Here is a 21,200-nt window from a genome sequence, read left to right on the forward strand (position 1 = left end):
CGGCACACGCGTAGATACGCGATAAACGGAAGAAAGAGCGGGAGAGGGAGGGCCAGATGAGAGAATGCAAGCCTCACCTGTGCTCTGGCCACCACGTAGCTTCTGCTCTGGCCTCTCGACCCTCTCCTCGCTCGGGGGAGGTGGCCTCTCTGTCCTTTTCGGATAGTACGGGTTGTACGAGGATGGCCACACGGTGGTCGGCCTTTTTGCTGGTGACGGCGTGCTCGGTCGTCCTGAAAATAGATTAGGACCTTTCTCATCTAACCCAGCCAACTCTCTCTCTCTCTCTATCTCTCTCTCCTTCATCATCCTCTTCACCCTCTCCGTTGCTTCTCTGTTTTCCCTCTCCTTCTACCTCATTGCTTTCCTCTCACGAAACACCGTTTCCTCTATTTATTTACTCGTCGTCTTTTTAATTCCCCCGTTACATTTTTTCCTTCTTTTCTCTCTTTCTTTCTTTTTGCTTTCACTCTCTTTCAATCCTGGTGCAACCGGTTCATACTATACAAGCTCGTTTCCGGACGAATTTCCTTAATTGAATCTCGATCGCAGCTGCGCGAGATCGTTACACAACCATGGGAACTTAATTCGATAAGGTCTAAAGTGGCCGAGGAACCTATTTAGTTAGCTGTTCCATTTCCAACGATTGAACGAATGTTTGGCTAATATTGCTACTCTGCTTTTACGTACAGAGATAGTGTACTCTGCTATGAGGCCATAGAACAAATTTAGTTAACCCACTATGGGCCCGTGTAACTTTCAGGTCACATACTAATATATCGATATTTTATTAAATAATTGAACTTTTTTGCACAAGATGGCGTAAACGCCTTGTTGCACAATGTCTCCTTATTAACCAGTAACTTTCTTGATAACCGTTGTTACTTCAAAGTCACAATATGTATTCGTTATAATAAAATTGTTGAAACTGCTGAATTCATTGTTATTCTGTATTTATAGGACGATATTTCTTAATTTTACGTTACATACATTTTTCTATAGTCGAGAAAAAAATTCGGCCCATAGAGGGTTAAGGAAGAATTAATGTCAGGGATCGTCACACACTCTTCGCATTTCTGCGGCGTTTTGCAACGTTCCTCGAATTTCTAAGCGTTTCTCCAACATCCAATCATGTACTCCATTTTCGTTTCGCTCTTTCTTTCAGTTTCACCAATCACCACTCGAATTTAAAGCCAGAAAACGGGAGAATCTTCACCACATCGCAAGCATATACATTTCACATCACGAAAACATAGATTCGTCTGACGTCAAGGGAAAATTATCGGTTGTAATTTTCCAAACTGTGCACACAGTAAGTTTACAGCGACTCAACCCTCGTCGCCGCAATAATTTCAGAAATTTCAACAGAAGTTTATTCCGGGGATATTCGATCTCGAATTGCAAAACCCGCTTAAAGAATTACCAAAACTGTTCAGACATCGCATCGCGAGAGAGAAAGAGAGGAGGAGGAGAGAGATGGGACGTAGGAAAACAGCGAAACCGCAGAACAAACTGTCGTCAACCTCGAAAGCTGAAATTAATCCTGCGCGATTCGTAACGGGAAATAATTCCTCGACGAACAACGATCGTCCTTACCCGCGAACGCTATCGCAAAGCAACTGTGTGCTCGTTCTCGATGTCTGCAAATCCGGAAACCGCGGGTCCGTTCATTTCAGGCATGATCCTGGGAAAGGAAACGCGAGCAAAGTGTCCTCTCGATCGGGTGTTTCCGAGTGGACTCGCGTTGAAAACTCACACATAGGCGGTTTGATGAATTCCGATAGCTTCTTTGAAAAGTAGCCAAGTTCAACTTGTTGCGTTCGATGCTGGCGGACGTTTCATTCAACTGCACAACCAGACAGAGGGAGAGAACGAGAGAGAGAGATAGAAAGAAGAAGCTTCACAAAGAGAATCTCGATGGAGAACAACAACGCGAGTCGATTCGATCTTCACGATGATTCACGCTCGATCGGATCCTCGTTCCCTCTTATCTAATCGTTCCTCCGCGCAGCGCCAGGTTAAATCGTTCTCGAGATGCTCTCTTTTTCCAGGCTCTCTGCCGCTGTTATACCGCTGCTGCTCGTTTCGGGGAGAAAGAGGAATGTCGGAGGAACGGGAATAAATGAGCCGGAGAATCGAAAGTATTATTACGTAGGAAAGTGGTGGGTTGCTCGGTGAATTTGAAATTCCGCAGGATGAACGCGGGTCAGGGATCCTCGAGTGAACAGGAGGATTTGAAAAGTTGGTCCACTGCGAAATACGCCCCCTTGAAAACCGTTCGGAACTGGAATATCTTTAAGGATGCGAGCATGCTAGTACATTCACAAACTTCCCCGGAATTTAGTCGTTTCGATACTCCACCGTTTTCCTCTCCCTCCGTATCTAACCACGGAAGAATCGAGTACCTCTCTTAATTCTCCAGCTCTCTCAACTTCGTAACTACGTTCGAAACGGCCACTCGTTTCGAGAATGTTGCACAAACATGTCCTATTACTCTGTTAGGGCTTGCGGTTCATCTTTCGATCGTTCAAGCTTTGCCGGTTTTTGCACGTGTGTGCCGACTAATGTTCCAAGGCTTCGAAGGACCAGTTTCTTGATTGAAACACTAAGTTCTTATTTTGTGTTCTATTTTCTACAACTAATTCAGGATAGAAATTCTACTGCGAAGTGAAAGGTGTTTCACTTGCGAGTGGCCAAGTGTTTCTTGCGAGTTGCAAAGTGTTTCTGCCGGAGTCTCTGCGGTTTCCCTCGAAGAAGACTCCTGTTTTCCTAAAAACACCCTGATTGGCGATTTTTCCTTTCCTAGATCACCAATCAGTTTACTCCGGTGCATCGCAACCTCCCTCCATTTCGCCCTTAGCGCGTTATCTTACGGTGGGGTAAACGACGACCGGAGAAAGTGTTCGGTGGACGGATGCGTGGGAATCCTGCGGAATCTCCGCTTTTCTAGGCTTCGTTGAAGTCAAGTGGCCCATCGACGTTGGCAAAAGTCGTTCTATTTTCCGTTCGGAGACTCCCAGGATTTATGGCAGGGCCTGGTCCTAGGGACTAAGTGTCGCAGGCAACGCGATAAACACTTGTAGTGTTTTGAGGAAACGATATTTGCCTGCGACGGCGACCACTTGACTCGCTGCCATAAATCCGGCTACAGGATACGCCTTAACATCCTCCCTCTGCTATACACCCTTCGAGTTTTCGGTTTCAAGTTGGCGAAGATATTCGCAGGGAAGATGCGCTTTTGAAACGCTGGAGAAAATAGTGGAAGGAACGAGAGTAGAACCTGGGGTGGTGTACGAACGATATCCTTGCGCAGAGGCAGATTGAAACTTTGGTTGGATGGTAATTTTGCGTGGCGCGGCATCAACCGAGGGTGCAATTCGAATTCATACCCGACGCGGGACCCGTATACTATTATACGTATCGTTACCCTTTATAGACAGTTGCAGCCTGCTAAGATGGCCCGCCACTTATTTCCAGCCCCTCCAGAATCGCGTGGAATATTCAAAGCTGTCCCGCGTGTACCGTATAATTGTACTGCCCTGTCGAGTTTCTATCCGAATTACCCTACGTCTACGCTGCTTGCCAAAAGAATTGTGTATTCGCGAACGAAGCGTGACTTTGTCTTCGCTTCTGTTCCGCTGAATGAATTAATCGGTGGCACTGACTGTCAAGAAGAATAATTTCGAAAGAAGTAGATTAGATTACACAAGTTCGGTACCGAACTATTCAGTTGATTAATTTTCCTTTTCCGGTTTTTTCTACTCACTACGCGATACCTCTGAAATCCCCAAACCTCACAGTTAGACACGTAGCAGCAATAAACCCATAAGGCCAGCCGATGTCGCAGCGCCCCATTAACAGTCTCATTGTTCACCGAAAGTATGTTCACCAGATCTACCGGCTTTGCGACTTTATTGCCTACGACACTCGCCAACGCATGGCTCCCTTCCTCAAATCCATTTCCGGCAACTCGCACCTTCCGTCAACCAAAATTTCTAATATTCCGCCAATCACGAGCAACAAGCAAAAACACACCCTCTCCAACTCCCCTATAAAACACCCGACATCACTCCAAATCAAGACAGCCAGTTACCATTCAAGACCAGCAATAATAGACGTACCTCGCGACTCACATCATTGCGACAAAATATATTTTATTTGTTAAGTTTTGACAAAGAGTAGTGTCATCTAATAGACAGGCTTTCCTTTGTAAAGTAAAGTCACCGTCCAAGGGAAGGAGAACGGTATCGCAAATGCGATATTCCGGACGGTACAATCTATTCTGAGAATTACCAGTGACTTGCTCTGGAATTAATCCACGGAATGGACGATAAAAGAAATAATTTGGAATGAAAAAATTCGGAAGGAATGACAGTGACGAAAATTACTAGAAGAACGTCGAACCGGCGATCGTTAGGGGTGGTAGAGCAGGAAAGACGGGGAATTTAGCGGAAAATTTCATCGGCTCGTTAACAATTTGCCAAAAGCATGCGAGATTAGACGGTCCTTGGAACAAGAAATAATTAATTTCCACGTAAGAGCGAAACTTGGGAAGAAGTTGCTTCTCGCCGTCGAAGCGACTTCGCTAAAAATAAACAGGCCACGGTGTTGGTGGGGCTCGGAGGGGGTAGGATTTCGAGAGCGGCATCTACTCAATTAATTCTCTTCCCTCGTTCCCCTGCCAAACACCCTCTGCTTTCCACCTCGCCAATTTCTTCCCGTCAAATATTCCCGTATTCCCGAACGTTCCCCGAAAACGCGTTCCTCACAGCGGAACTTCCGCAACCAGACCCTCTCTCCCCTTTCTTTCATTTCTGGCAAACAAGCGTCCCTTTAAACAGCACACACAGCTACGACGATGACAGTGTAGGGACGCTAGGTAGGAGGGTGAAGGCGAGGTAAAAAGTTTTCGAATAAAAGTTTAAATACGCCCGGGCGAACTTTGTTTCGTAGCGTTTGCGCCCAACGCCACCCCCCAATCCGCGTAACAATATGGCCGCGGCGCCGGCATCTTTGTCGAGGTAAAACCATCGTTGGCCCTTGTGTATCCTCGCGCCCCCGTACAAAAGCTACCGGTTCCCTCTCTATACAGGGTGTATCCTTAAGAGCAATCGCGACCGACCTCGTATTTCATCCGCTGGTTTCGTCCGCTACCGCACACACCTTTGTTGCACCCTTATTCCATCCGTCCCTTCCCTCTCTCTATCTCTCTTCCCATTCTCTACCACCTTCTTGTTTCCTCCGGTGTTGCTGCTAAACTTTCCGAATAACTTGTTGAAAACTTAAGGGTTCGCCGGCACCTCTCTCCGCGCCGCACGCATTCACCGTGAAATCCAAGCGTGGCCCGGGTAATCGCGGATTCCTCCGGTTTATCCGCGCAGTCGCTGATACGAGGATTTTAAATGGAAAAGTTCCGCAGGCAAACGGCGGGGGTCAGCTTCGCGTTCCTTTGTCTCTCTCGCCTATTTCGTAGGATCGCGCACTTATTAAACGATCTCACGGATGAGTTAACGGATGATCGAGGTTCGGCCGTGAGATTAATTCTGTTTCGCCAGGAGGAAAGATCGCCGGGGTGAGATGTTGCGCGCAGTGGCGGGACAGAGGAATCGCGAACGGGCAGAGATATCGTTCGGAAGTAATTGAATTCGACGCGACCGGCGCGATTGAATCGATTGAAACGTGGATCAAACAGATTTCGCCGATTCAGAGGTTCTCGTCTTTCTTCCGTTTGATCGTTCGTTAGGCTCGTTGAGATCGAGACGTTTAAGTGGGAGATGGTGTTGGGCTGTGAAATAGCACGGATGTATTTGCAAAAATAGTTTGTAATAATGAACTTTTTAATTCGAGAAATTCTTGATATATTTCAACGTGATTCAGCTGGGAAATTCATGTGGGAAAAGTGTTCCAAATCCCTTCACAGACGTAAAACAGTTAAGCAATCACGAGAAACAATTCCAAAAAAATAAATTTTCTATCAATAGCTTCAGTTCCTTCCGAGATATTCCGTTAAAAAAAGACACTCCGTATACAGTAAACGTAGAAATATAACTCATCCAGAGTCTGCTAATCACAGTCGATCGCAACGAGACACTCTAACACAACGCGACAAAAACAAAGATAACGAGCTTCACCGATACTCGAGACTTTTCTTTCACGAACGAGTCACAATCCCCGTGCCCTACAGTTTTCATCGAGGATCAACATCTCGTGGGAGCTAGATGCGGCGTTTTCGTCGGAAGATCGATCGGTTCGTGGTCGGCCAGAAATCAATGGTTCGACAAACGATCTTTCGATGGTTTCACAAGATAGAAAGGACGCTGCGTGGCCCAGATGATAACGCCGGAAATAATTCCTGCCTCCTTGCTGTGCTCTCGGTGATAATTAATTACGGCTGCTAGGATCGATGGGTGTCCCGAGAGGCAACTAGTGTGTCCGGGCATTATTAAATATCGTATATTCTCGTGGGGCTAATCCCAACCCTTCCGCGAGTACCAGCCGCCTCTCTCTCTCTCTCTCTCTCTCTGCGAACGAAAGAAAGGGAAATAGAGTATGGAGAACGAAAGAGGAGAGAGAGAGACAGAGATTTCGATCGTAAAGTTCGCTTTTCGAAAGGAAGATTTAGAGACGTGTTTAACGAGTTATAAGCTGGTATAAATAATGGACTCGCGCAGCGCAGATTTCCACCCCGATTCTCCGGCTAGTTCGACTTTACGAAATTTCTAATAAGAATTTATCGGTTTACGTCCTGGACCAGCGAGGATGTGACGTAAGCACTCTTTTAACTTCTGCTCGATTTTCTTCTTTCCCAAGATTATTTTGTACATCGGCGAGCTTCTTTTCTTTAGTATAATGGGTATGAACTATGGCTACGTGTACACTAGGTTTACGAACTTTCTAAGGGTAATTAGTAAGGTACAACACTTATTCTATACTAGAGATACTCTAAACTAAATGTATCTAAGAGTAGTTCTGTTCGTTGGAACTTATTGTAACAATACTACACACTCAACGAGGCAAACATATTTTCCAAGGTGAACCAGCCCTCCGACAATTTCCCGACACTTTCCCGGAGTCAATACCGCTTCCACCGAATATCTGTCCGTAACAATGCAGCTACGGCCGCGCGCGTCCTCTTCTCTCCAGCCAGGACAGCGGTAATTGAATTTTAAATGTGGCTAATTAGGTCACCGGTGGAGTTGCCAATGTAACGCTACGATGTAAAATTAAAATCCTCCTGGAGACTCGTGTGGACCTTGTCACAATTTAAAAAAACAACAGCGCTGTATCGATTCGTTTACTGCACTTTCGACAAACAAACGAGCGTCCTAAGCTACGTACACAGGGTGTTTCCGAACTGGTGGTACAAGGGGCTGGCTCTACGTGCAAGAATAAGTGGAAGAAAAAGAATAACACTTTTTCGTATCGGGCTTCGTTTCCGAATAAATCAGCGTCGAAGACCTACCGAGTACACGTACACTCGCACATGATCTCACGGCATACGAATACCGCTGCGTTGCTCGTGCTGCTGTCTTATTTATCACGTTAGGTAATACTAAGAGATGAACGTTGAAATAAAATTATTTCTTGCCGGCACAAGCACCCAACGCGAGAATCGTATCGGTTGTACACTCTCGATTACCGTATGTTGCCGTATCGACGGAACGACGAAGACTGAAAGCCCGACACAGGAATGATAACAAGCCACGACATTGGTGATGTTTACAAATCCAAACGCACTAAGGCTCGTCTACGGTATAATCAAGTACACGCGCACTTGGTAAATCTTCGAAACACTGATTTATTCGGAAACGAAGCCCGATATGTAAACAACCGACGGAAAAATTTTGAAGGACCCAACTGCGGCTTAGCAAGCCGAGGCTTTGCGCGCTACGCCAACTGCTGTTTTACAGTTTACAGTTTAGTTTTTATTTGTATTTTAGGTGCTTGTACATATTGCATAGTTCATTTTATAATAGATATAATATTGCTCTTAAATTTTAGGTTGCGTTACCTGTCCGGGGACATTTGGCGCATATCCTGTTTTTCTTTTCGTTTTTCTTCGCTTTCCAGTGCTTATTGTGTAGGTACTGAGAATTGAGCTGCAACGATTAATGAAAACCACGCCAACTACTCCCTCTATACTTTTCCTGCTCGGTTTCCTATTAGAGGCCACGATACTACTGTAGGGATGACCGAGCGTGAGTGCGTTGTTTGTATGAATGCGTTGTCTGTGTGAATGCGTGAGGGTCTATGACCGGAGCGGTAAGGACCGGCGTGCCAGGTCGAGTGTTTGGGATAGCGCGAAAGATATTGAACGAATGTTTAGTTTTAGTAATCAGGCGAGGAGTGCGTGAGTGCGTGTGTGTTTTCTTCTATCGAAAAGTGTGCATGTATGCAAGATGACATTAGGGTGAATGCGAGGGAGCGAAGGGCAGTATGAATCCAGCGATCGATTGAGCGACATCCTTAGCGTAGCACGTAGCGATATAAAGTATTAATAAATATAGTATAGAACAAAGTCCGTTCGAGTTTACTATCCCTCCTCACATAAATCCCCTACACTACTGTAAGGCGCCTTGCGACGCGCCTAGGCAACGACCGCGGGGGCCCTAGACAAGGAGCAGCGCAGGCTCTACCCCACGGCTTGCAGGGCCCTAACGGCCGAAGAAGCATACAAATGTCTGTTATTTATTTTCATATCTGTCATTTTAAGCGCCTGTGATTCTTTACTCTTACACTACAGATACGAAAAAGTGTTATTCTCTTTTTTCGACTTACTTTTGCACGTCGAGTCACCCACTTGTACCATCAGTTCAGAAACACCCTGTATATCTCTTCCAGCAACTACGTCCCGCGCGTCTGTGTGTTCGATCGACCGTCCTTGTATTCCAACACGTTTGCTTAATTGTAAATGGAAGGATACGTGGGTGAATAGAAAGCTAAAACGTAGTGGATCGATACGTCAAACTCGAAGGTCCCGCATCCGTCTTATCTGGCCAGATAAGGCGGAAGGTGGTCCCATTGGAAACTGGTTCGGTGGCGCTTAACGTCCGGTTCAGTGAGTTATTGCCCGGCGCGGTCGGGTCATTAATAATTCGCTAATATTAAGATTGATTCGGAGGCAGGGAAAGCGACGAGCACGCGGCGCGATTTCACCAAACTTTACCGTACACGCGACACAGTCAATCATCCAACCTTTCCCGTATATTACGATCAAACTGTGCGACAGTCACGCGCGATACTTGACTTGGAAACACACTCCGGCAAATCCAAGCTCGAGGGTGTCGTTACGTTTCGTTTACCATTTTCCGATCACTCTCGGTCTCTCTGCTAACGAGCTCAAGGGACGTGCGAAATATTCACCTTTTCGCTAATTACCAAAACGAGAGGAGAAATTTCGTTTTATTGGAAATATCTCGAGTTACCTTTGTCACTTCTGCCATTTCATTTTTTCTCTTCCTCCTACAGCTGGATGGGTGAAATACTTGATTTCGGGAAGTATTTTGCAAGGAATGCGAGATTTAAGCGGCCAAGTGGTGGCCTGGTCTTCGTCACACAGGGTCACCGGAAGAGGAAGCGCGCGGATACTTTCGCAGGACAGGAGGCTCTACCGGTTCTTCGGAGCAACGCGGGATATAACTTTCGTTATATTCGATGGCACCCGAGCCATCTCAGCAACCGCGGATATTCCAAAATATAGTACACCGAGTATCCCGTCTAGAATTCGAGCGTGTTCGGCGAAAAACTAGGGAACAAAGATCTCGTCCCAAGTGTAAATCCGCGACTGGTGATCGCCTCTGGCGAAGGGCGAGCCGGCTTGGTCTAACAATAATCCACAGTTCTGGGAGAAAGGTAGGGCTGCGAGGTAAAATCTTGAAGCTTAATGGCGGTAATACCTTGGTGGCCGAGCCTTGTACGGCGTTAATAATGCAGCATATTGAGATTGGTTTCGCTGCGAGAACACCGAGGCCAGAGCCACAGGGACCTGACCTAGGTGTCCGCCCAAGTTATTCGCGCCACTTTAATAATACACCCGCCAATGTGCACACACCACTGGCCCACCTAATGCAAAGATTACATTCAAGAGCTTCGGTCGAGTATCCGCGTAATTGCCCGCGAGGAGACAGTCCCTTCCGCCTTAAATCCACAGTCACTCCCCGAAAAATATTCAGACACTATTTGGTTAATTACAAACAGATTTTTCCCTATGACACGTCATTTGTCGTACTTAATTTAACAGATTTTCGCGGATGACAATGTCCAATTACTATTCATGTTACACAAATATCCGGATACTCATCAAAAATGAATGTTTTAAATATTCATGGTATAATGTCCGTATTATACATATTCATAATACTTTCAACAACGTCACCAGGATAAAAATGGTAAAGCAAGGGGTTAAACACAGGGGAATTGGTAATTTTTTTCAAATATATTTAACGTTATGAATATTTTTACCTTGCACCGTGTTTAATAATTATCCCATCAATGTCCGAATATTTTTTAAACTACATATACAGGGTGTCTCAGCTGATTTTGACATCTTGATTTTCTCGCTATTATCACTCAAAGCGAAATATGTTTCAGATGAAAATGAAACTTTTCCACTCGTGAAAGAATTAACAACACCAGAATATGGCCCCTTCGACAACCGTATAAATTTCATCTGAAACATTTTCCGCTATGAGTAATAATAACGAGAAAATCGAGATGTCAAAATCAGCTGAGACACCCTGTATATCATCTTCGACCCTTGATTCGACATTATTCTAACAATAGATCGATAACTGGCAGAGAATGGAAGGAAAGAAAACCTCGTTGCCTTTTTCTACGAACTTTAGTCGGAGCGAATTAAATCGAAAATCGTGGACTTTGACATGGAATACCTGCTACTTTGATCAGATCAAAGATCCATCGCTCACCTTTACAAGTATCTCTTCTTACGGTGGTGGGGGCGAGCGCATGGAATAAGAGTGTCTGAAAGGACGGGGCTCGCGATTTTCCAAGAGAGATTTAACCGGGGACGCAAAACGGACGTCGTTAGCGTGTCGAGGAGGTTTCGTAGCCTGGTTGCGGGTAGAAAACGTATCCTTTCCAAGGAACAGGACCCACGTTCCCTCTATAGTGTGCCGACCAAGCGTAAAGCAATCGATACGGACGCGACACTCTCGCCTAAACTGTTTGGACTACCAAGGCAAACCCCTTGATCTCCCGTGGAATTTAATGGTCCAGTGTCAGCGTCTATTAAATGCTCGTGTCTTTCATAAATTACACGGATAATTTTACCCCGGGAAAACTTTTCGACCGTTTAAATTCTCCAATATCGCCAGACGAGAGAAAGAGAGAGAAAGAGAGAGAATTGAAGGGGAACGACTTTAAACGGTAGAATTGGAAAATAAGACACGAACGATAATGAGTTCGACGAAGAGGGAAGCGTCAGAGAGGACCTCTACGTGATATCGATTTCGGGTCTCGAAGTGCAATATATTCAATGAGGTTCTCACCTTCTTTGTTGGCGCTGCTCTTGATCTCCGTGGCCTTCGGCGCCGCGGACGGCTTTGGAATTTCTGAAATAAAAATTATCCAAGCTTACGACAAAACTTAACCTCTCCAATGGTATTCTGATAGTTCTTCCATATCGGGAGAATGAATTTCTTCGCTTCGAACCACATCGGGCCCACAGAATTATCCGTGCAACGGAGTAACGAATTTTCGTGGAAGAACCCAGGGTACTTGGAAACGTCCACGAATTTTAGGGGCGTTTATTTTAATACTCGCCCTCGAAACCAGTCTGCTCGATGGATTTAGAGTGGTCGGGGATTACCTAAGCGTTTCGAATATTCAAACCACTCGTCCTTCGGGCAAATTAGTCGAAAATAACGAGGCAAATCGATCGTATTATATTTATGTAATAAATGTTAACAACGTAAATCGATCGCTACACTAATTGAATTATACAATATTTTCTTTTAATCCTCTTGCTACCTCCTGTACAATAAATTTGTGCATAAACTGGCTGTTTGCAAAATTCCTAACCTAACCTCACTTTGCATAACGCAACTTGTTAAACTGAGTGGTCGCTTCTCTTGTAGTAATACTGGAATAAAGTCTATTTGCAATTTTCAGAAATAATATTTCATTGGCGACAATTTTCCTAACCTAACCTCGCTTCGCACGATCTCCCTTGTTTGGAAGGAACCAACGACCAAATTTCATTGGTTAAATTGAGCGGCGCGAGCTTCTCTTGTCGCAATCCTTTATCGAACCTCGAACAAAATCTATTTACAATTTTCAAAAATAATATCGAACAATTTTCCTAACCTAATTATACAGAATCTAGCAGAATAACCTGATAGTTTTAAAAAGTAAACGAGAAACTAGCGAAACTTTTATTGCACAGTCGGAAGGAGCAATATTTACCATTTCATTTCCTCAATTTTTTAACACAAACCGATAAGACAGTGCTTGGCTGAGGACAGAAAATAATAAACACCGTTTTCCATTCAACTTTCAAAACCGGGAGATTATTCTTCCAGACAAGAAAGCTGTGAAAAAAATGAAAGTTTGGAACACTTGGATGTATCGTAATCTTACCGTACAACCTAATCGAGCCTTCAGTATCGCCGAGCGAGTTCTTGCTGATGCAACGGTAGTTGCCAAAGTCGCCTGCCTCGAGGTTCCTAATGGTGAGCCTCATGTAAGCCCTGTAGCTGTTCTCCATGCTGTTCGCCGTGTACTTCTCGTTGGACAGTAGCATATCGGTGCCGAGGAACCAGTAGTTCATCGCCTTCGGATAAGCTTCTGTGTGACAGTCGATCGTTACGTTGGTGCCAGCTGGTGCACCGACCAGCTGATTCGGCACGAAGATCATCGGTGAAACTTGAACATTAAACGGGGGAAAACTGGTGGTTACGCGGCCTTCTCCTTTCATCGTGAATGAATAATCGTCCTCTATGACGTTCACGACAACGATTAGCTCGACGAGGATGTTTATGGAGGGGTTATACCTCCAGCCGTTCTACGATTTATCTTCCATGAAATCGCTGACCGTGAATTATACCGACCCATTTCACCGATTATAATGATCGATAGCCGCCGGTGCTAAACGAGAGATAGCTGCTGCTACGAGACCGGTGGAAAATGTCTCCAATTCTTATTCTAATGTGTTACCGATCAGCCTAGTGCAGCGATGGCGAACCTTTCGAGCTCGGAAAAACGTAGCTTAACTCGGATGCTGTGTCACATTTAGATCACGAACTCGCTATGGTTAAGCTCCGAATTAACGATACTGAACCTCGTCGATAGAAGATAGACACCGTTGTGTAGTATCGGGGCCTCCATACCCAAAAAATAGGAAACCGGCACGGGAGAATAGGGAGGGAGTGGTTGGCGTAGCGCGCAAAGCCTCGGCTTGGTAAACCGAAGGTCCCGGGTTTGGGTCCCTCAATATTTTCCCGTCGTCGGTTCTTGTTTTTCGTTGTTGTTTGTGTGATGATTATTTGTGATTTGCTCGGTTTCGGCTGTGAGGTGACTTAAGTCGATGCGTGTCGCCTTTGACACGCGTGTCATAGGTTCGCCATCACTGGCCCAGTGTATAGTCAGAGGAAGAAATATAGCGAGGTTGGAAATTAAAGCGTTATAGTGACACTTAAGATCGAATCAAGGCTAAGGCATATTTTGTGAGACACTTACTGAGATTTTTCGCAGGTTTCTGTCGATTCGCTTATTGATATCGTAGGATCGCGGGGGAACCGGCTCTTTTCACGAGGCCTCAACGAAGCATGTTAGTTTTAGTCGTTGCGGGGAAAACTCGGGAGTGTGTGTGTGTGCGTGGTGGGAGTATGAATGTTTGGGAGAGGATGGAGATAGTGGAAGAGAGGAGACCTCGAGTGAAAAACGTGGAATATAGTTTATCGACCTTAGATCTTCTATTTTAGTTTCTTATCGAAGAAAAAATTGAGGAATCGAGAAAAAAATTGAGGGGCCCAAACGGGAATTGAACTGGCGACCTATAGTCTGGCAAGCCGAGCCTTTGCGCACTAAGCCAATAACCCCTCTCTTTTTTTCCTCGTTGGCGTTCTTTATTTTAGGCATAGAGGCTCGAAGGAGGAGAGGAACGTCTGCTTGATTTATGCGCGTACCCGCGAAGGTAGAGGCTACAGAACGAGAAGTGGCGCAATTTGTACGTGAAACGTTCCAATGGGAACAGTTATATTTTTATCCTGTTTCAACGAGTACAAATTAGTGACTGCTGTTTCAATTAGGTCCATCAAATTTTTAAATGGTAATCTGACTTATGGAACATCCTATATTATGTTAAAATATTCAACCCTTTGACAGTTTATTCGAGCTCCTGCGATATGTCTGAAAGTGTAAACTTTGACGCCTGGCCCATTTTGCAACATCGCCGTATTTCTTTCTTCGACTATACGTTATTGTTTTTCTGCCTAAAGGCAAATCTCTCACTCGCTCACTCATGCTATACGACGGATTCTTACAAATTCTTTAAATATCAGTTGACGAATACCAAAGATAGAAGACAATTCTTCGATTCAACTTTCTCGAAACTCCGCGAAAAATTCTACAACTCTACAGTCAACCCAACGAAAAAAAACCTTCCCTAGGAAAACGAAACGAGTAGTCCAATCTACCACGATAACACGACGCAGTTTAACATAATCGTGGCATCTTTCCTTTTCCATTCCGTTCATCCCCTGGCAAATAGAGTTTCTTCAGGATAATTTCCCGACTTCTGCGCCATTCCTCGCGAAAAACCGGCGAACCTTCTCCTGGTTCCAGGTGAAAAACATTCCTCCACACGTTGCAAGGTTACTCCCAACCACAGCGTAGAACGAAGACACCACAAGGATATCCCCTGCTCTTCGTCGTTCCCGTGGAATTGATCAAATGTAAATACGGCCCCGGATAGCCGACTGTACCGCGTGGAAAATAACCACGCGGCGTCTGCAGTTTAATTCGACCGGAATAAACACGGAACTACCCGGTGAAACTTTGTTGCGGCTGCACCGAACCACGGATTAGGGTAGCGTACAGGCCAATCAACGTGGCCCCAGTCGAATTGGATGGTCCTGTTCGCAAGGGTGCAACAGAACCTGGAATTCTTTTCTCTCCCCTCTCTCTCTCTCTCTTTTTCTCTCGAACGTCTATCTCGTCCACAGGGGTGTGTGTAACGTTTCAACGTTTGAACAAGTTATTCCGGAGCAGACTAGGTGTAGAACACGATTACAAGTGGCTGGCTATCTAGTTTACGGATTAATCACTAGGATACAGTTTCGTCTAATTCGATCAGCCTTTCCATCGGCGACTTCTCTGAGCAAATTCCACGTTTAATCCGAAGAGGCGCGTTTCTCCAGGAGATCCGCTGTGTCTAATCAACGTAGCCGCGAATTACCAGCGATTAATCGCACACGAGAGGAAGGGTGGTTTTGTTACGTAGGCCTAGGAGAGATGACCGGAGGAACAAAACTGCTGGCGAACTGAACGAGGTTAACCGTAGACGAATAACATGGAGCACGCGGCGCAGCAACCATCTCTGGAGGCTGGCCATCGGCGGTATGCATCAGGCTCGCCACAAATCCACAAATTGCCAGCGCTGACCCTAATTAACGCATACTTCTCCCGATTTCCCACCATCGACTCTATCTACGTTCCCCGGTTGTTCATTCTACTTCAGCCTCCAGTTGTTTCCGCGTCTTTTCTCCCAATTTTCCCTGAGCTATCGACTCGAGGAGGAATTAATTACGGCGAATGTTAATTGACGATGCGTCGATTTTCTTCGATATCTCACGGGAGAATTGAGGGTTGATCGAGAGAACTGTGGAATAATATTGCAATAATAATGCATAAATTTAGAAAAATCAGAGACACAAGGGAGACCGCGTTCACCCCTTCACCGAAACGAACTTGCTTGTTTTCAGAAAGAACTTCCTGCCTCAGCGGCGTCTTAATCACCCAAATCGGGGGTGTAGCCGTTAATTACTCGGGGCAAAGAGCACTCTTCTCCTTCGAGTGCACAGTTATCGCTAAATCGAGCAACAAATCTAATCGGATTCTTCTTGCCCTACTTGGTTTATTTGCACGGCGAGAGAGGTGGAAGGAGGTGGAGTAGGAGGAGGATCGAAGTACCGTTGGAAAAGTTGGAAAGTCAACCTCGTGAACCTTCGATGAATTATTGTGTATAATTTAGTCCACCAAAGTAGTCTATCCAATAAGTACAATAAGTACAGAGTGGAGGGGTTAAGTTCGATTTTCAGAAGCTGGGAAGATTCTCGGGAAGGAAGTTGTAAGAGGAACGGAATAAAAACATGGAGAAACGAGGCCGCGGGAATCGTTTATTCCGTCACTTTAGCCTGTCCAAGGCTGGCTAGAATTTGTATAATGCCCCCCAGGAGGCTTCGAAGAGCATTAAGCGAGACGATCGCTGGAACTTCTGTAATCCGTCGAGGACACCTCAGGATCCTCGCGCGCGCGTTCATCGAATATCTTTTTCCGCGGTTCCTCCCCGGTAATCCTAGATAACCGTTTCACCCGTCATTTTTCACCCGTCAAGAGAAAAAAGGAAGAAGAAGAATGCATCCTAGCTCGAGTGGCCCCCTTTTGTCGCCATTCCGATTGAAATGATTATCTCGAGACGTCGATACGAATCGAGGAATAATTTCGATTCGTCGTTATTTGTCACGCGGAAACAGCTTAGATGTGAAACGTCGCGTCGCGAGTTTCTTCAACGCGTCCGCAGAAATGTCACCAGGTAAAGGTTTCCGAAGGAGATTCCTGGGTGATAGAGAGAGAGAGAGAGAGAGGGGGGGAAAGAGAGTCAATTCTGAGAGAAAATCGCGAGATTTTCGTTTGGAAAGAAAGAATATCAGAGACAGAGAGAAAGGCTGGGGGTGTTCTGCACAGCGATGTCAGCGAAAACCAAGATTTATCCCGTGCATTCGAACAAAATACGTCTTTCCTAAGCACTCAAAGGATGCAGCCACTATGTCTTGCAGTGTCGTTCCCTTTTTGCGACACGCTGTTGAACAAAGCGGGCGCAAATGGAATACGCGAAGCGAAGATCTCCTGGATATGACCGGGATTAAGGCGGCGGAACCGTTTTCTCTGATATTTTTTTGAAGGATGCTTCAACTCGGACAAATCGTACGGAAGAAAAGTGGAAGGATTGTGGTTTTAGTTAACGGGGATGGGTAAGCCGGCTCTATCGAAGAGCAACGAGGATTTTTACCGTCCCTGAATCGAATTACACTTACTCGTCGTCCTTAAATAATAAAGGAATAATTAGCTGGTTATTGTAGCTCACAGAGAAGAAATTTTTCGCTTTTACTCTATTCTTCAAACGATCCCCGTATCGTTGTCACGAATATCGGTACTTGTTTTTGCATCAGCTGACGCGTATCGAATACGAAACACGGGACAACATTCCCGGAGTTATTATAGCTCACCGAACATTGCGTTCATAACGATGACATGGAGGCAAATTAACCTCCACCCAGGTGCTAGCAAACAGAGAAAATCATATATTCCTAATGTGGGATTTTGTTGATTACTTTTTATGTATAGTTGGGGCCACGATATAGCGAGGTCGTAAATTAAACTCTCAAGAATCGGCATCGATTGATGTTGCGGCACAAAAGGCCGTGTGTTGCAGTCTGTTTGAGGGTTCCAACGATAAACGAATGGTAGCATATGATTTGGTACTTCAAGTAGAAAATGGTATTTCATTTACAAATGGAAAATATGTTAATATTAAAACTACACAATCCTTTTGCATTTTCTATCTGTATATGAAGATGTTAAAGACCTCAATAAGACCTTTACTTGTAACCGTACTTCCAAAAGCGGCTTTTCCCAGAAGAAAAAAACCCTAAATTGTCCTAGCTGAACTCAATTTTCAGTAAATATATTAGAATCAGTTTGACTTTCGCTGGATACAAGAATTCTTTGTACGGTCCTGACCATGGTTTCAAGTACTTATCTGCTCGTATTTCTGTCAATTTCGGGGTCCCGGCAGCTAAAACATGTTTACTTTGACGCCTAACCGATTTTACGACCTCGCTATATCGTGGCCTCGACTATATGTTAAATTGAAGTACCCCACGCGTCGCCGGTGCTGTTCACTAATATTATCTTTATTTGTCACAGAAAATGTAATTCGCTCTCCTAAGATCCACGGTTCGATGCTTCTCGTTCGCTGGTCAAACACACACACACCCTACTCTTCTTCTTTTTCTCCAACACACGCATCCACACACTCAAACACGCCGCGATCGGCTTGACAACCCATGTTATTATCTAAACATAAACAAATGCGCCACGCACGATCGTGTTTCATTCGTTCTTACTTTCCAGGCCATTCACACCAACTCTCCCCACATTCACTCTTTCATACCAAAAACCCCACACTAATATTCAAGGTATTCAAATAAAAAGTATTAATTATTAATTTGCATTGAAAACGAAAAAGCTCGCACAGTGTCCGAACACTTGTCAGACAAACTGTACTTATTTCCGTCGAAGCAGCTTTGATCTAAACGATACACGGCTCACCCTATTTCCCGCAAAATCTTCGCGTGCATCAATCCGCGTCTAATTCCCAGACCGGCATAATAGAGTAGCCAGAGGGAGACGGAGGTGAAGTCGTATCTCGAGACTCGGGTAAAAATTATTCAAACGCGTGACGCCAGCTGGAAGGAGGATAGAATAGGAGTGGAAGGGAGACAAAAGTGGTGGAGCGGGAGTTCCGTGAGCGAGGCAGCCGGAAGCTGGCTGTTTTCTCGCCGGTCTAAATAAAATATGTCGGCGCCCTTCTAAATATTCAAAGGACAGCGGCGAGCTGTCCCGTGCCCTCTGTCGCGTACGCACACCAACCTTCGCGTCAAGTGACACGAACGAATGGAACGCATAAAAGGGAGAAATGACCAGGAGCAATGGGACGTTGCTAGCTGCACGCTCCTGTCGACCTACCCTCGTATTTCCCCCGGGTTTTCCTAACGGCGCATCTGCCCTCTCCTTCTTCCGCGTCCAATCGTACGCCGCCGCGAGCTACCTTTCCTATTCGTCAACTGATATTTAAACAATATGTAAGAATACGTCTCGCGAGCGAGCTAGAGATTTGACGGTGGACTGAAGGACAGTTCGACGTAGATTGCGTGGAAGTTTGCAGGGAAGTGACTCGAGGGGTCTTCCTACTGTGGCGGCTGAGAGAAACTTGATTCTTTGGAAATTTCAAATAGAGCAAGTGCTGCATGGATTCTTTTGTGAATTTGTGTGTTTATTCTGTCATCTTTTAAGAATGCAAGAATATTTTTTGTAAGTGAAAATGTCCATTTGTTGTGAAATGGGAGCACCGTGAAGAGAGCGATGGCTGACACGATAGCAGACGTTGTATTTATCTAAAATGCAAACGTATTCTTAATCTGTAGACATGTGGCTATCGTGTGAATTGGAATGATAGAAGAATATTGAAAAATAATTTCGATTTTAGCAAAAAAGTGACGGTGTTTTTTACTGTAAAAATTGAATTTTGAAAGTGTTTGCACAATTCTTGTTCAGGCGATAAAGCAGCATCTACTGAATATACCTGACAAATTTCGAATGGATCGGACCTCTGGTTTTTTGGTAATCGTGTCAGCCAGTTTCGAGAAAAACCTTCCTTTGAAAGCATACACGTATCTCGGCCAATTTTGAGAATTAAGCTCTGAAATTTCGCGGACATATTTTCCAGATGTGAAACTACAAGAGAATGCAAAAACATTTATTTTTCTTCCATCGACTATACCACGAAGCGATACACCATCCTGTCCTAAAGTAAAATTTTTCTATCATAAAACAACCATAGTCATTCTGTCATAAACAATCGTGCACCCTTCTGTCTCACCTCTACCTCACCTTCCCCCTTTTCCCTCGATTTTTCCAACATCTCCCCGAAACTTCATTTCCCCGAATTACAATTTCCGTACTATACCGGTATCAGCTATCCACTGTTTCAGCTTCGCGTCGTATAATGAGAAAGGTTGAAAATACTCTCCGTCCCTCTCCCATTCCCCGTCCTTCGTCAATAATAACAATCTCTCGTATTTCCGTGTTTCTTTACGTATCTTTGACAAACAGAGACCACTCGTTTGTTTAAATAAGCCCGGATAACACAGAAATACGCGGAAAGAGGAAGAGACAGAAGGGGTAGAGATTAAAAACGTCAGGTCGCTATCTGGTGTTCGCGTGGCTGGCCTCTGATACGCCAACGGGAACCGGACGAACTCGCGCAAATCCGAATGATAATATACGTATCTTGAAATCCACTCACATTCGACGTCCACGGTGATTCTCTTGCTGACTGTTGGCGGCACGCCATTGGTCGCGATGCAGAGATACGCGCCCATTTCATTGCGCGTGATCCTCGTCAAGTTTAATTGCTCGCCGTCGTACACGGGCACTGTAACCAAAAGCAGAAATTGATTCAGCCCGGTCGGCCGTGCAAATATAGCGCAGCGCCCGGAACAAACAGTCGCGTTCGACATAAACGTATAAACAGAATCCTCCGAAGAGAGGACCCACCACACAGCCCACACCGGTTTTATCGGCGAAACTTTCTCGGTTAAATGAAACCCTTCTTCCGGGACTGGTTGTAAAAAAAAAAAAAAAGAAAAAAAATAGAGAGGGAGAAAAAAGGGGGAAAGGGGTACATAGAGGGAGAGTGAGTACCGAGGTAAACAAAAAAGAGGGAGAGATGGGGGAAAAAAGCGAACCTACTACTGGAACACGCATCAATCTACCGAGCGAGTTCTCGTGTCCTTTTTATTATTCCTGGCGTCACCGTTTGCCTTTCCTTTATCGATTTTCTACCGCTAGATTTTAATTACAAGAAAACATTCCTCTTTTTCTGAAATAATAATAACGACGACAGAGATTAAGTGGGCAATTTTGAGGGATGGATGACTTGGCGGGAGATTTGAAAATAGAGCGGAGGTTATAAGAGTGCTTAATTTGTGACTCTTAGGAAGATTCTCCATTTCATCTTGCTCTGCGTCGAAAGAAAAGAACGTTGAACGAAAGTATGGTAATTTCAGGCGTCATGTGAAATCGTAAAGAACGAAGAGTTTAATTGAAAGTAGAGAGGCGTATTTCGAACTCGCGCAGAGACGTTCCGAGTTACTTCCATGCAACAATCCACCCTTGAT

At 45.0% G+C, this 21,200-nt stretch overlaps 1 protein-coding gene across 1 annotated transcript in view; it reads right to left on the bottom strand.

Annotated features, from left to right (window-relative positions):
- The window catches only part of LOC108579872 (lachesin), a 99,642-nt gene that overhangs the window by 35,894 nt on the left and 42,548 nt on the right, over nucleotides 1–21,200 (bottom strand). Inside the window, exons 5-8 of the mRNA XM_017943493.1 lie at nucleotides 20,327–20,455; nucleotides 12,598–12,882; nucleotides 11,508–11,570; nucleotides 78–233 (exon numbers count right to left, since the gene is read on the bottom strand). Coding sequence (XP_017798982.1) covers nucleotides 78–233; nucleotides 11,508–11,570; nucleotides 12,598–12,882; nucleotides 20,327–20,455 — 633 coding nt within the window. The remainder of the gene's footprint in view (nucleotides 1–77; nucleotides 234–11,507; nucleotides 11,571–12,597; nucleotides 12,883–20,326; nucleotides 20,456–21,200) is intronic.

Source organism: Habropoda laboriosa, unplaced genomic scaffold (genome assembly GCF_001263275.1).
Source record: "Habropoda laboriosa isolate 0110345459 unplaced genomic scaffold, ASM126327v1 scaffold2, whole genome shotgun sequence".
In the NCBI taxonomy this organism is placed as follows: Eukaryota; Metazoa; Arthropoda; class Insecta; order Hymenoptera; family Apidae; genus Habropoda; species Habropoda laboriosa.